The sequence below is a fragment of the Apus apus genome, chromosome 7, assembly GCF_020740795.1.
Source record: "Apus apus isolate bApuApu2 chromosome 7, bApuApu2.pri.cur, whole genome shotgun sequence".
NCBI lineage: Eukaryota > Metazoa > Chordata > Aves > Apodiformes > Apodidae > Apus > Apus apus.
In genome coordinates, this window is record NC_067288.1 from 2,532,803 (window position 1) to 2,547,078 (window position 14,276).

The 14,276-nt window shown below is 50.8% G+C and overlaps 1 protein-coding gene across 3 annotated transcripts; it reads left to right on the plus strand.

The window, feature by feature from the left end:
* Nucleotides 1–2,931: 2,931 nt before the first annotated feature.
* On the plus strand, nt 2,932–13,327 carry NPL (N-acetylneuraminate pyruvate lyase). 3 transcript variants are annotated; one of them, XM_051625169.1, is made up of 12 exons: nt 2,932–2,970; nt 3,478–3,548; nt 5,026–5,099; nt 6,167–6,254; nt 7,402–7,459; nt 7,550–7,625; nt 8,860–8,952; nt 9,745–9,893; nt 10,082–10,128; nt 10,931–11,015; nt 11,850–11,889; nt 12,925–13,327. In XM_051625169.1, exons 2-12 carry the CDS (start codon nt 3,484–3,486, stop codon nt 13,074–13,076), a joined length of 927 nt encoding a protein of 308 aa, XP_051481129.1. In that variant the 5' UTR covers nt 2,932–2,970; nt 3,478–3,483; the 3' UTR covers nt 13,077–13,327. The 3 variants fall into 3 exon arrangements, with proteins under 3 accessions (XP_051481129.1, XP_051481130.1, XP_051481131.1); XM_051625170.1 differs by lacking the exon at nt 2,932–2,970 and adding an exon at nt 3,077–3,214; XM_051625171.1 differs by lacking the exons at nt 2,932–2,970; nt 8,860–8,952 and having other exon boundaries at nt 3,077–3,548.
* Nucleotides 13,328–14,276: the final 949 nt, after the last annotated feature.

The window sequence follows — 14,276 nt, forward strand, 5'->3', positions numbered from 1 at the left end:
AGGAGCGGGAAGAGCGTGAGGGGAAAGGAGCGGGAAGAGCGTGAGGGGAAAGGGAACGGGAAGAGCGTGAGGGGAAAGGAGCGGGAAGAGCGTGAGGGGAAGGGAGCGGGAAGAGCGTGAGGGGAAAGGAGCGGGAAGAGCGTGAGGGGAAGGGAGCGGGAAGAGCGTAAAGGGAAAGGAGCGGGAAGAGCGTGAGGGGAAGGGGGAGCAGGACCCGCCTGGGAAGGGGCAGGAGGGCGCTCGGGGTCGCTGCTTGGGGAGGGTCCGCGATCAGCCGGGACGGGCGGGCAGGACCGACCATCGCCTTGGGGGGCTCTGCCAGCGCCGTGGGGCTCAGTCGCCGTCCCGGGGAGGCGCCATCGCCGCAGGGGGAGCGGAGCCTGATCCGGTGAGGAAAGCTCTGGAGATCTCCCCTCGGGACCGGCGGCCCTTGGGCAGCTGGGCGCGTCCTCCTGCCCCGGGAGCAGCTGAGGGAACGGGCACAGGAGCGTCCGTCGTGCGGCAGGTGAGGCGAGCGGGAGAAGAGGAGCGGAGGGACCCGGAGGGTGAAGGGGAGGAAGGAGAAAGGTGCTGATGGGCAAAGGGCCGTGTCAGCGGGGCGGTGGTCACACCAGAGCGTTGCCAGCGTTGCAGCCCCTGTTGTTCCAGTCACTGCAGCGTCCTTAGCCTGAACGTGCCAGGAGGGAGAGCTGGTCTGTGTGCAGGAGCAGGGAGCTGCCCTTGGAGCCCACCAGCCCTGCTCTGTTTCCCTCGACTCGTCAAATAGAAGCAGTGCCAGACGTTATGGTATCAAGGGCCCAGTGCGGTTCCCAGGGGCTGCCCGTGACCCAGTGAGGTGTCTGGTGGGTGCCCGTACCCAGCAGTAACGCGGGGGAGACAACAGCAGGCAGAAGCAGGGTGAACGTTTCATTGGGTCCATCAGGAGAGAGAAAGAAGGACGTGCCTTGTTGCATGGAGTTCAAGAGACTTCTCCCCATCCTCGTGTGTTTCTGCATGAGCCTTGTGAAGCCCAGCGGCCTTCAGCGTCCCAGCACCCCTGACTGGGCCACGGCAGAGAAGGGAGGTGCAGAGACCCTGTTTGGGGAGTGGCTCAGGAGCTCCAGGCCTGACAGCCCCAAGAGCTGGGTCAGGGTCAGGGCAGGTCCGGCTGCTCCTGCAGGTCCAGCCCAGCTGCCCACTGGCACAGAGGGCAAGGTCTCTTCCCTGCCCTGCCCTCTCGGGGAGCTGTGGGCCTTTCTCGCCCGAGAGGATGAAACCAGGACCGGGAGGGGTATCGATCCTGAGGTTCCCAAGACACCACCCGACAGTAGAGATGGCAAGGTCTCTTCCCTGCCCTACCCTCTGCACCAGCTTTGGGCCTTCCTTGCCCAAGAGGAGGAACCCCAGGTCAGGGCAGGTGTTGCTCCTGAAGGCCCAGAGCAGCTGCCTGTTGGCACAGAGGGCAAGGTCTCTTCCCTGCCCTTCCCTCTGGACAAGCTTTGGGCCTCCCCTTCCTGGCCAGACACGACATGGCTGTTTTGTGGGGCCTGCCAAACCGTGTGGCTGCTCTGCATGGCTGGGATGACCCTTCATCTCTGGAGGGATGGGAAGGAACCCCAGGAACAATGGAGAGCTGTCAGAAAGAAGACACTAAGATGGGGGGCCAGCAGGAAGCACCCCAGCCTGGGCCAAGAAAGCTTGCAGTGGAACACGAAGCCCCAGCGTGGGCAGGAAAGCCTCAGCAGCCCCCAGGGCTCCTCTGGCTCCTCCCCAGGGACATGCCAAGCCACAGGCTGAGACCCTGGCCGAGCCCCCAGCACAAGACCGCGCCTGCCCCAGGTTTCCTCAGCCCAGCCTGCTGCCTGGAGCAGTCCTGAAGGGCTGGATTCTCCCCGAGGAAGCCAAGCCCCACACCACACTTCTTGCCCCCCACCCAAGGCACTGCCCGCTCCCTTGTGCCCTGGCCCTGTCTTTTCCAGAGAAGGGGACGGACGGGCACATCTCCTGCACGGACAGGCCGCCGGGAAGGAGGCACCTTCAGCCGCCACCACCTGGAATTGCTCCTCCGGCTGGAAGTCAACGCTGCCCTCATGAGCAGGCGCCTGGAAGAGCTCTGCCGCCAGCTCTGCAGGAACTAGGTGTTAGCAGTGACACGTAGTGTTGTTTCTGCATCCTAGTGTTAGAGCCTAGTGTTGGGTTAAGCGTTGTTTCTGCATCCTAGAGTTAGAGCCTAGTGTTGGGTTAAGTGTTGTTGTTGCATCCTAGTGTTAGAGCGTACTGTTTGGTTTCGGTTTTTTTATATATATATACCCTAGTGTTAGGAATAGAATAGTTTGTTGAAGAGAAGTGAGATACCTGCAGGTTCCAATGACACCTGGAGTGGTTTACGGTCCAAGCAGCTGAGGGACTGAATTGGGCTCCATCTGGGGGATCCGAACATGGAGCAGGATTTGTGGCCAAGATCAGACCCAACAAAGCCACCTCTATCTTGCTCCTCGGGGCAGGATGACACCGGCAGGTACAGATCATTTTGGTGACTGGGAAGGCAGCCAAGGGGGCAAGAAAGGTCAGAATTATACCTGAAAAGGTACAAAGTAACCTGCTAGAAGGGAATGTGTGAAGAGGGGCGGGAAGCTCAGAGGGTCATTTAGACGCGTCGGAGAGGCTGTAAACCCTGGAGTACCCAGCCAGGGGGGAAACAGGGGAGGGAACTTTGCGTCGGGAATAGGGAACAGGAACCGTTCTTCACCTGACTGTGGGTGTGCCTGCTTGTTTAGGTCACCCATTCTGGCCAGAGTGTCAATAAACTGTGCTTGGCTGCAGGATCTGTTTGGGCCTGTTCCTTGGCGCCACAGCCGCGTCCCCAGGGCTCTCAGTCCGCCCTCCCAGCGCCTTCTCTCCCGCCCCCTCCAGACGAGCTCAGCCCGGAGGCTCCTCCCGCCGGGCCCGGGGCGGAGCGGGGCGGGCGGCGGGGCTGGGGCTGCGGAGGCGGTGAGGGGAGCTGGGGGCTGGGGAGCCCAGGGGAGCTGGGGGGCCCGGGGGCTGCCCAGGCCGTGCCCCCGGTCCGGCGGGGCTGTGCGGGGTCGGGGCGGGTGGTCGCAGCTTGCGGGGAGGTGGGCGTGAGGTGCTGTTCTCGGGGGAAGGGGTTTCAGCCCCCTCCTCCGCTCGCCTTGCCGCGCCGCCGGGCGGTACCGGGGGGTGCCAGAGCACACAGCCCGGTGGTGGAAAGGCCAAGGTGAACGCAGCAGGAGGAGTGTGTGAAGCCCGAGCGCAGCCGGTGGTCCCAGTCCTGCCCCCGGTGCTGCTGCGGCAGTTAAGCCGCCCTTGCAGCAACAGCAGCAGCAGCAGCAGCGAGAGGGTTCTCTCTGATGAAAAATCACACCCCCGCGAAGTCCGGCTCTTCCGAACGCTGCCTGCCCAGTTTTGCTTTAACAGAAATTACTCGAAACACCACTTGAATCAAGATGCCAACATTTCGGACCTCTCTCTTTTCCAAAGAGCTCAATGACACCCGGAAAGAAGTTACAGGGTCTCGTAGCGGCTACAGTCACTCCCATGACTCCTGATGGGTGAGTATGACCCTGTATCACAACGTGGCATGTTAGAGTTGCAGAACCTGCTGTTACCTTAGAACCCTGTCTCCCTTTCTTCTTATTTGGAACTGCTCAGTTTGGGATCTGTTTTTTAAACCAGATGTCTGATGGGTTGGGGAAACCACCAGGTTGGTGACACTAGTGCTAGAGTGGGTTCCCTTTGCCTCTGCATGTGCTGTAGGTCTGGTTTTGGAGAGTTTGGGTAAGTCTCCTGTCTCCTTTTCTGTAGCTTTTGTAGATGCAAATTGAATCATGGTCAGGTTATATACATAGAGTGTTGCACACTTTTCCCAGTTGCTAAGGCAAACCACAGTCCTAGTTCAAAAGAGCTGTGTGCATGGAATTAGTCTAAACCAGAAAAAAATATTGCAAGGACTGCACAGTTCTGAAAATAACATCGAGTCGGAAGTTGAAACTTGGCCTTCCTCAAAGCAGGGATGGTAAACAGACCTCCTCCCTGCAGCGTTTTCATGTCACAAGACCGAGTTGTTTGGAGTCAGCAAAGGACCCTGAACTTCTCCCATGGGGGTTGTGTCAAGATCTGTGTGTGTTTCAGAGGGAGACAGTGGAGATAGGCTAGTAAAGTCCCGTGACAGTCACCTGCTGCTTCAGAAAAGTGCCTCAGTCAGGGAACTTACTGTCTCGCAGTCACTGTTTCATTTCTTGCTTTCAAGAAAACTTATTTCCAATTTAATTTTTGAATACTGCTCAAACTCATTGCAAGATGGTATTTGGAGAGTGATCTGGGCCCACTGCTTGGAATGCCTTGTAAGATATGTTCTGTGAAAGCTGCTGTGAAATTCTGCTTGATATGTGAACCCATTCAAGGTCCTAGTATTGACTTAGACTCTAGGACTGGTCTGTATGTTTGACAAATGAAAACAACGTTGAAATAAATGTATTACAAATACATTTGTACTATCATACACTGATAAAATAAATTTGTCCCGCAGAGAAGCTAAACCTAGAATTCAATTTCCTCTGTTTGTCAGGAAAGTCTGTTGCTTTCCTCATCCTTTAATGAGAGAGAGAGGTCAAAGTTACATCCAGCAGATGCCATTTCACAGTCTGTATCTAGCAGTTACAAGTGTAGTTTAACTATTTGCCAGCACTTGCACAAATATCTTTGTGCTCTCCTGTTTCCCTCAACAGTCAAAAAGGTTTGAGTGCCTCTTGCTCTTTCTTATCTCCCCAAAAAAGCCCCCTGCTGTGATGAGCCTGCAGCAATTGCCAATTGAGAGAAAAGGTTGGAATGGTGAAACTGGAAGAAGACAGAACTGGACTGTTACCTGAAATGCTAAACACATGCTGAACATGTCATACTTTGGGGTCATCTGTGTGTGTACAAATGCAAGGCTTCAAAAATACATCTCTTTTCTGAATCTCTGAGTTTAAGAAACCTATGGGTGGAGACTTAGGGCTGCTGAGGTCACTGAGGTTCCTTTCATTTCAGACAAATTAACCCTTCGGTGATTTGTCAGTACGTGGATTACCTGGTAAGAGAGCAGAACGTGAGGAACGTTTTTGGTAAGTGTTTTTTTTGACAGAAACTGTGTTGCACCCCTTTTGCCTGGATGGCAACCCTAGGATATCTTCCCTGATAAGAGCAGTAGTGGGAGGAACTGTGGATGTGGGATCATTTCTACCCAGCAACGGCGATACGTGGGGCATCTTCTTATGCCCCATTTCTGCGTGGGGTAAAATAAGCATCTCCTTTATACAGTGACACTTCCAGAGATGAATGGATAATGCTGTCTAGGCAGAGAAGACTCAGTTGAATTATTCTCTCCTTTGCCTGGGCAAGATACAATCACCTGATTAAAAACATCAGCTCAGGAGTCCAGGGAGTTCAATGGCTCATCCAAGGCAAACGGGCCTCTTTAGGAACACTGTTGGTGAACCCTGCTCCCATCTCTGCTCTGCCTCTGTCTCAGGGACTGCTGCAGGGGCAGCAGGGATCACTGAGAATGCAGCATCTGCAAAAGCACTTTCCTTCACAGCCTGGTGCAGTGAAGCAAGCTGAAGTGAGTGACAAGGTTTTGGTTCAAAACTTAAGTGGAAAGAGTGCCAGGACAAAAGCGGAGCATGGCAGTGACTCCAGCTATCCCAGCCTAATCTGTTTGTGACTGACCATGCTGACATGTCATTGCTTTCCTGAGCTGCTTTAGCTTAGGTAGGACACGTGGTTCTGCTTGTGACAGACACACCAAATGTCAGGTAAGGCAGCTTCCTTGGAGTGTGGACAGGCACTCACCCTGCCTGGCCAGCTGAGCTTCCCTTTGTGCTCCTGTCCTGGCATGACTGACTGCTGGGAGGAGGGAGAATCTGCTGGGGTCAGTTTCCCAGGTTCAGCAGCTGGTTCTGCCTCCTCCCTCCCAGTGCTGCTAATCCTGAAGCACCCAGGTTTCCGAGACAAGCATTTAATGATGACAGCACTGCAGTCCCTGTGCAGGTGCTGGTGCGGATTATTGCTGTCTTAAAATGAGTTGGAGAAAAAAATGCTTGTGTTTAATATAATCAGGTGTTCTTGTCTTCAGTAAAACCAAAGCAGGGAGGCCAGGCCTCATCAAGTGTGTTGTGTTGTGTTGAAACAGTGAATGGAACAACAGGAGAAGGGCTGTCTCTTAGTGTCCAGGAGCGGAAGCAGCTAGCAGAAGAATGGGTGCACCAAGGAAAAGACAAGTGAGTAACTGAAAGGGAACAGGGGATTCTAGATCTTGTGTTATGACAGGCATGCCTGACTGATTGCAAAGCCACATCTGCTGATGGCTGCTTTCGTTGTTGTTGTTGGGTATTTTGTTGTTGGGCTCTGTTACCCAGCTCTACAGAAGTCTGCCTTGTTGCCACTGCCAGTTAGCTAGTGTCCCTTCCTGCTGCTTAGAGAGCTTCTAAGTGTCCTTCTCTTTGATACACTGAGGGGTTCGGGGGCAAAAAAGGCTCTAGGGGAAAACAAAGGGCTGTGCTTATGTTTGAGAAGATGTAGAAGGAAAGTGTAGTCTGCCTATTTATGCCCTCTGAGCATTTCTAAACCTTTTTTAAACCTGTTAAATTATTTGGAAGGGGGAAGCTGAGGTGTGAAGTGTTTTGGTGCTTCCCTAAAGGTGCCAAGTCAGTGGCAGAAGAAGGAATTTGACCCAGATCTGCAGCTGTGTATCCAACTGCAGGTCCATTCTCCATCCCTCATACCTGTCAGTCTTGTATCATCACTGGCCTCCTCCTTAGCTGCTACATCAGAGGATGTGGAGAAGAGGAGGCATTTTGGGTGAGAAGGATAGTGAGCAGAAATAAGCTGGGCTGAAGGCTCCCAGCCTGTGTGGATATACAGGAGAAACACAGAAATGGGACTGGTCAACTGGAACCTGGGAGATTCCCTTGGCAGGAGCAGACAAGCAGTCAAAGGGACTGCTGTGAGGTACAATTCTTCTGGTAGCTCTGAAGGGCAATAGGTTTAGAAAACACACATATGCTTTGGTATCCTTTCCTTTTCCCAGCCTCGCCCTAAATCCTTAATGTCTTAATTTTAACTTCCTAATGCAATGTGAAGATTTGTCCCTCCTGACAGCCTTGCAAATACAGCAGCCAAGAATCACACATGACTCATATTTGCAAATGTGTTTCTTTTCCCCACCACCAGCTGCTTGCCTCTGTTGGCATTTTCCCTTGTGTCTGCTCATCAGGTCAGCACAGGCTCGGGTCCCTTTTAGGTTGAATCTAGCCCAGCAAAGGTCTTGTGCTGTGGCTCCTGGCCTGAAACGAGTCATTTTGGCAGACTGGTATTTTTCACCATCACTGAAACCTCCCCAAACCTTCTGAATTTGTTCTTTTGCAGATTGGATCATGTGGTCGTTCATGTGGGAGCACTAAGTCTGGCAGAGTCCCAAGAGCTGGTGTGTATATGATACGTGTCCTCCTCACTCTGTGTGTAATACATACAGAGCAGAAGTACCTCCAGGTACTTTCCATTCTCTCTTTTATAGGCAAGGCATGCAGCAGCTATAGGTGCCAGTGGTATTGCTGTAATAGCCCCTTTCTTCTTCAAACCCACACACAAAGGTGAGTAGATGTGATTCTGATGCCTTTTTAAACTGTTGCCAAAGCTTGATCATGGATAAAGGATTAATGCCATCTTTTTTTGACAAGTATTGTGGTGATAATCTTTGCACACCTGTCATGTCTGGTGGCGTGCAAAAGCAAAGCCTAGAAGTAGCATTTTTTAAAGATGAGAGATACCAGAATTCTCTCAGTAAGAAGTGAGAAGGATATACCTTTGGGATGTGTTTTGTTGGCCCCTTGTGACAGGAAGAGTTTCTTACAGAATGAGTAGTTGACTTGTCTGTCTTCTGAATAGATGCTGTGGAGTTTATGCTTGATCTGGGCCACAGTGGGAAGCAGTTGGTTCCATGCTGACCCTTGCTGGGCACTGACCAAATTGCTAAACTGCTGGTACACAGATGTGCCTCTTGTTACTGAGGCTCTGTGCATCTAAGGTTACCTCAGAACTTGTAAATTGAGTGTATTGCTTTTGATAGCATGACCATAACATCAAGGAATCGCATGAAGTGCAGGTAGCAGAAATGTTATCTTTTGTCTGAATGAGTCATGAACAGAGATGTTCATAAGAAAGCACCAGAGTGGATTGCCAGAATGGTTGGTATTGATAGCCAAGGACACAATGAGTGGCAATTAAACTGGTAAACATGAAGGAGCAGCACAAAGATCAGCAGAGGACCTTTGCTGATAGTAAGTGGGATGGCAGTGAGGTTTCAGCCCACTGCTCTTCCTGCTGTGCCAACAGGAAGATTGCCTAAGGGTTATCCATGATGCAGTGAACAGGACCCTCAGGAAGAATGTCAGGTGTCATACCTCTTGATTCCTGGAACAGTACCAAAAAAACTTGTCCAAAATCCTGCTCATTGTCACCATTGAGCAGTACCCCAGGGAGGTGAATGTGAACCTAATCCCTTGTCCTCTGCACTCTGTGCAAGTGATGCTGGTGAGACCACTTTGGCACACAGGTCTTGCAGTCTGGATTTGAGAACATACAGGAGTTTAATCAGTAAGACAGTGAGTTACTCAGTTTGGTTGGGTTTAAAGTAAATACTGTCATTGCCTTCCCTAAGGTCTTCCCCCGAGTTTCATTACATTGAAGGTTTCTAGATGGCTCGGGGTGTATGGTGCACAAGCTGCAGGTGGCTTCCCCACAAACCCTGGCTGCTGTGAGTCTCAACTGTCTTTCACCACGGATGGTTTCCTTCTCCTGTGGTGACACTTGCTTGTTCTCTTCCAGATGAGCTGATTGCTTTCTTGCAGAAGGTTGCGTCTGAAGCCCCTGCAGTTCCATTTTATTACTATCACATTCCTCCTCTGACGGGTGTGAAGAGTAAGTCATGCTTAGCCAGCTCTTCCCCAGCCTGTAGGCTCATGGCAACCCGAGTAGTCCCAGCAGCTGGTGCAATCAGTCTGCCAGCCTAAACCAGGTGTGCAGCCTCTGCTCCCATCACACATGAGCTCTAGTGGGAAGGTTCTTTTCCAAAAAAAGGTGGGGGGGTGTGAATCCGAGGCTGGAAAATAAATCTAATTCCTCTTCATTGGAAAAAAGTCATGGTTTAAGAGTACTAAACAACTGGGATGGAGGAGGTGATGCTGACCATGGCTTTGTAATTAGTGTGGACTGGGACAGGCAATTGCCTTGGATAACCACAGTTGAATCCTGAGTTTTTGGTGTACATGGACTGCATGGTCCTGCCTGCTGGTAGATGATATGTGAAACCACAGTGCTTCTCAAGCCTTGTTATTTAGCAAAGGCATGAGGAATAGAACACAGAGTCTCAGATACTTGCTCTGGACAGCAGGTTATGTGGTGTTCTGCATGTATGCATTTACATTTATTCTTAAATATGTTGTCAGTTCATTCCTAAACTTTCACTTATCCAGGGGTTTCCTCTTCTGAACTGGTAAAAGGAGTAGTCCACAGTGGGTGGAAAGATGTCTGTTGTATAACTCTGGGAAATAATCATACTGAAGTTTTCTTACTGGTTGTTTCAGAGCTCTATAGTTTCCTCAGCTTAGGCCAAAAGTGAACAACGCGTGAGACTCCCTCTTGGGGACAAGACAGGGAGATCTCCCAGAAGGGGGGGGGTGTCTCTTCAAATGAGATTGCTGTTCTGCACAGTTCGTGTTGAGGAGATGCTGGATGGAATAAAAGAGCAGATCCCCACCTTCCAGGGTGTGAAGTTCAGTGACACAGACCTCTTGGACCTTGCACAGTGTGTGAACAAGAATGAGAGAGAACAGTTTGCATTTCTTTATGGAGTGGATGAGGTAAGAGGTGCCTCCTAAAAATTACTTCTCTAGCCTTCTCTTGCTTCAGCCTTGCAGAAAAAAGTAACCCTGGGCATTCAGTGCCAGGTAGTTTTGCTGCTCAGTCCCACCACCCTTTTTTTTTTTTTTTTTCCTAATGTGAAGTAAAAATGTGCTTTTTTTTTTTTTTCCTCCCCACCCCAAACCAGCAACTGTTGAGTGCACTGGCAATAGGGGCAGATGGAGCAGTTGGAAGGTCAGTATTGCCTTGGACTCCTTCCCCTCAACACACACACCTCATTGTATCTTCCCCTGCCTACACAGTGTTTCTCTGACTACCTCCTGTCACAGCAATGGAGGACTTTGCAGGGTCAGGCTGGACAGGAGTAAGGAGACAGACAAACCAGCTCCAGTGCTAGTGATGGGACAGTTGCACAACCTGGGATTTCAGGTTATGTTCGTTTGGGTGGTTAGTGATGCAGTCTGTAAGCTGAGCCAAAGGTTTTGACATATTTCTTTATTCTCATGGCAGCTTTTTTTGAAGGAGGGGATCTCTTTTGTCTTCATTATATGGGTAAGGAACCAAAACCTAGAGAGGTGAAAATCATTAGTTCATATGAGAAGTCTGTGAGGAAAAGAGCCCTGCTGGGTTTAATTTCTGGTTTGTCTTCTGCCTCTCAAGCCAGACTGTGTAGAGGAATGACTGTGTGATGTCTGTGATCATGAGTAGATGATCCATTAAAGGAACAAGCAACTGGAACATTAAGTTACTTTCTATATTGTCTGATTGTTTACATTTATTTTTAATTTTGAAAAGCAGTTCCATTTGGAAAGAACTGGGAGGAGAAATATGTTCTCTGAACCTCCTCTGTGGGGCTTTGCATACTTGAGATGCTTGACAGTACAAACTGCACACAGATTGCATGAATCTCTGTCATCATAATGACATTCTTATCATGTCAGCAGCAAAAGCCTGTGGCTGGGTCTTTTGTTTCAGTGGCTCTAAGCTCCCCCTTTGCACTTACCAATTCCATTTTTGGTTTGCTTTATTTTGGCAGTACATACAACTATTTGGGCCAGAAAACTAATCTGATGTTGCAAGCCTTTGCAAAGCCAGACCTTGTGTTAGCACGGAAGTATCAGGTACAGTTTCTTTACTGTCCCCACTGGGAGCAGCTTTCTCCTCTGGCTTTACTGGAGCTGTTTTCCACGTGGCTTTGTCAACCATACCCTCAGGTGGCTTCAGGAAAGCAAACTGATTTCAGCTCCAACCCCCCTGCTTGTTACTCAGCTCCCCTCACCTTTTCCACCAGTCCTTACTAACTGTTAACCAAGACCTGCCTTAGTTATCCTGCAGCCTTCTAACCTCACCTACACAGAGCAGCAATGGCTGAACCTCTTTCCTTTCACAAGCCCATGATGGCCAAGCCCCCACTCAAATTCTGGAGATACCTTCTATGATGCAGGGCAGAAAGCAGCTCTGCCTTGACCCCTCCTGATCTTGGGCAGCTTGAAGATTTGTGAGGAGCTCTGAGCAATGCAGTCTATACCTAATGTTTTTAGGGGACATTTGAGGCATCCTTCTTTTTCCTTAAAACAGAAGTGACTGCAGGATGAAAGTCTAAAGGCTGTCTGAAAGGTGACCTGCTCTGGGGAATCTCTTCACTAGGCCGTGGATACTCAGATTTGTAAACCTTTAGAGCCAACATGAGACCAGTGTTCTCAGACTGCTTACAGTGAGGGACAGCTGGAACATGAGGGACAGACTGAGAGGCAGTGATGGTTTTCTTGCATCCATCACTCCCTCCCCTGTTCCAATGGAATTAAATTAGTACTTCCCTCGGGCTAGCCAGGTGGCCAAGGGCTTCCCTCAGAGCTGTGCAACAATTGTGTACAATGTAAATGACACAATAACTTGAGATGCTTTTATATCTTCAAATTTGGAGAAGCTAATAAACTGCTGTCTGTCTTTTCTAGTTTCTCATTGGGGAATTTCTCAGTTTTGTCATCAAATTAGGTAAGTGCAGCACTGTGCCTGTCTCCTGATGCATCCAGCAGGGCAGACTCCATGCTGCAGGAACTGCCATGTTGCTGTGCCCTCAGAACTCCCTTCCTGAAAGATTCTGCAGGGAGGAAATGTTGTCTCTGCTGCTTCCCAAGTTAGTAGCAGCTGGGAGCTCAGCAAGGGGAGCTGACCAAGCATCCCTGACAGATTCCTCTCTCACTTCCTTCCTTTTGTGAAATTTCACAGCTTTTAAGCTGTCATTCTGATTTACCCTTTTTCTTAACCTGACTCTTTCTGTGGGTTTGTTTATTGGTTATTTTTTTTGTTTGTGTGTTTGTTTTGTTTTATTCTTTTCTGTCTCCAAAAGCTCATTTCTAGCTTCATATCTAGAGAGTAATTTCTGTGAAATGGTGGTGAAATGCTAGGAAAGCAGCTGACACTTGCCTCTCCTACCCTGCTATAACTTAAGAGTAACTCTGTTCAAGGCTGTACAAGGCTAAAGCATTTTAAAATGGAATGATTTTCAGTAACAAACCCAAGTTTTAATACAAAAAAAGCAATTTAAAGCAGCCAAGTCAGAGTAGTCTAGGGAGACTGAATCAGTAATTCCCTGGTTTTCACTTAATGAAGAGAACTGTTCACTGTGTTTTTGCTGTAGATTTGCAAGCCCCAAGGGATCTAGCTGAGCTTTAGTGCTTTAGTGCATAGTTATTTAGCCTGATAAGTAAAGAGGTAAACACTGACTTCCCAGAGGCTCATAAGGAGAATTGAGCTATGGACTATGGACAGAGGGGCCTCTTGAAGTTACCCATGGTCGTTTAAGCTGGTAGCCAATGCCATTGTCACATGCCAGCAGGATGTTACTGCCCCCAGGGCTTTATTTTCTGTGTGCCTGCACCAGGGGAGCTGTGAGGCTGCAAAGATCAGGTTGCTGGGATGCCAGGTTACACAGGAACTCGGTGCTGCTGCTGTCATGGACCCCTGTACAGAGACTGCTTGAAGATAAAATGATCTGTAAATGACCTGATGTTGCTTTTGTCCACCCAGGTTTTGGTGTTGCTCAGACTAAAGCTGTGATGACTTTTGTTTCTGGCATTCCCATGGGACCTCCAAGGCTTCCACTTGTTGATGCCTCCGAGGAGTTCACTGTCAAGGCCAAAGCCAAGCTGGAGAGCATCCTGTGGCCTGATGGTCACTGATGGCCACTCCTGTGACCATCTGGAAGTGGAGGCTCCTTTTCTGGGATTCACTTGGCACACTCCCCACATCCAGGGCTGTGATTCTGTTGGACACGTGCCTGAGCCCCTTCCTGTCAGGGCTGGCCTGGTTGGCACATGTGTAGTCACCTTTCTGTGTCACCTCCCTCACTGTGCTCACCTGGAGCACTGCACATCCTAGGACTAACTGGTATCTTTTACTAAAAAATAAATGAACAAGCACATTTTCCCCAGCTGAAGAATCCTGACTCCTTTTCTCTAAAAAGGAGGAAGATCTGTCTCTCCTCTCCCTCCAGTGACATCACATTCTGTGCCCTCCCTAAGTACCTCCAGCACCACCTTGTGTTTTTAAACACTGGAATGATGCTGTCCAGTTGCTCAGGCAGGTATTTTGCTGCTTGTCACAAAGTTATTGGGACACTATGTATGTAAAGCACAGGTTTGGACTGATCTCACTGTCTTTGTGCACATCCACTTCATGCTGAATTCGAAAAAGAAAACCACACCAAAACCTCTGCAGCAGAAAAGCTGTAGGAACAGACACTTCTCCATCTTTTTCCTTGCACCAAAAAGCAAGGCAGGATTGAGCTGAACGTCCCTGCACTGCCTGACCTGTCAGAAGTGACCAGCTGTCAGGTGGAAAGCTCTTCTGCAGCCCGGACCCCTCCCTCCGCACTGCCTGACGGTCTGTGTAGCTGGAAATGCGCGCCCTGGCCCCTCCTGCAGCCGGAATGATCCCCCGGGATGTCTGCGAGGAGGGGAGAGAGGGGGAAACGTGGAGAGAGGCAGATGGGAACCTCTGTAACCCCGGAGCGCGGGACGCGCTGCTCAGTTCCTCTGGCGGTGCAGCTACCGGGCAAGAAATACACCCTCACAGAGGCTTCGCTTCCCGCCCCTTCGCGTTGTTTCAGGCAGCGAGGAGCGTCCTGGCCTGAAGCGGGAGCGGCGGGGATGGGCGCGGGTCTCGCACCTGTGGCGGGGGCAGAGCAGCCGGGGCCTGCGGGAGCCCCGGGGCCTGCGGGAGCCCCGGGGGTGGTACCGGGGGAGCTCCGGGTGGTACCGGGGGAGCCCCGGGTGGTACCGGGTGGTACCGGGGGAGCGGGCCCGGCCCGGGCTGCGGCCGCCCCTGACAGGCCCTCGCCCCCGTGTCCCGCCGCGGCCGCCGTCGCCGCGAGCAGCTTC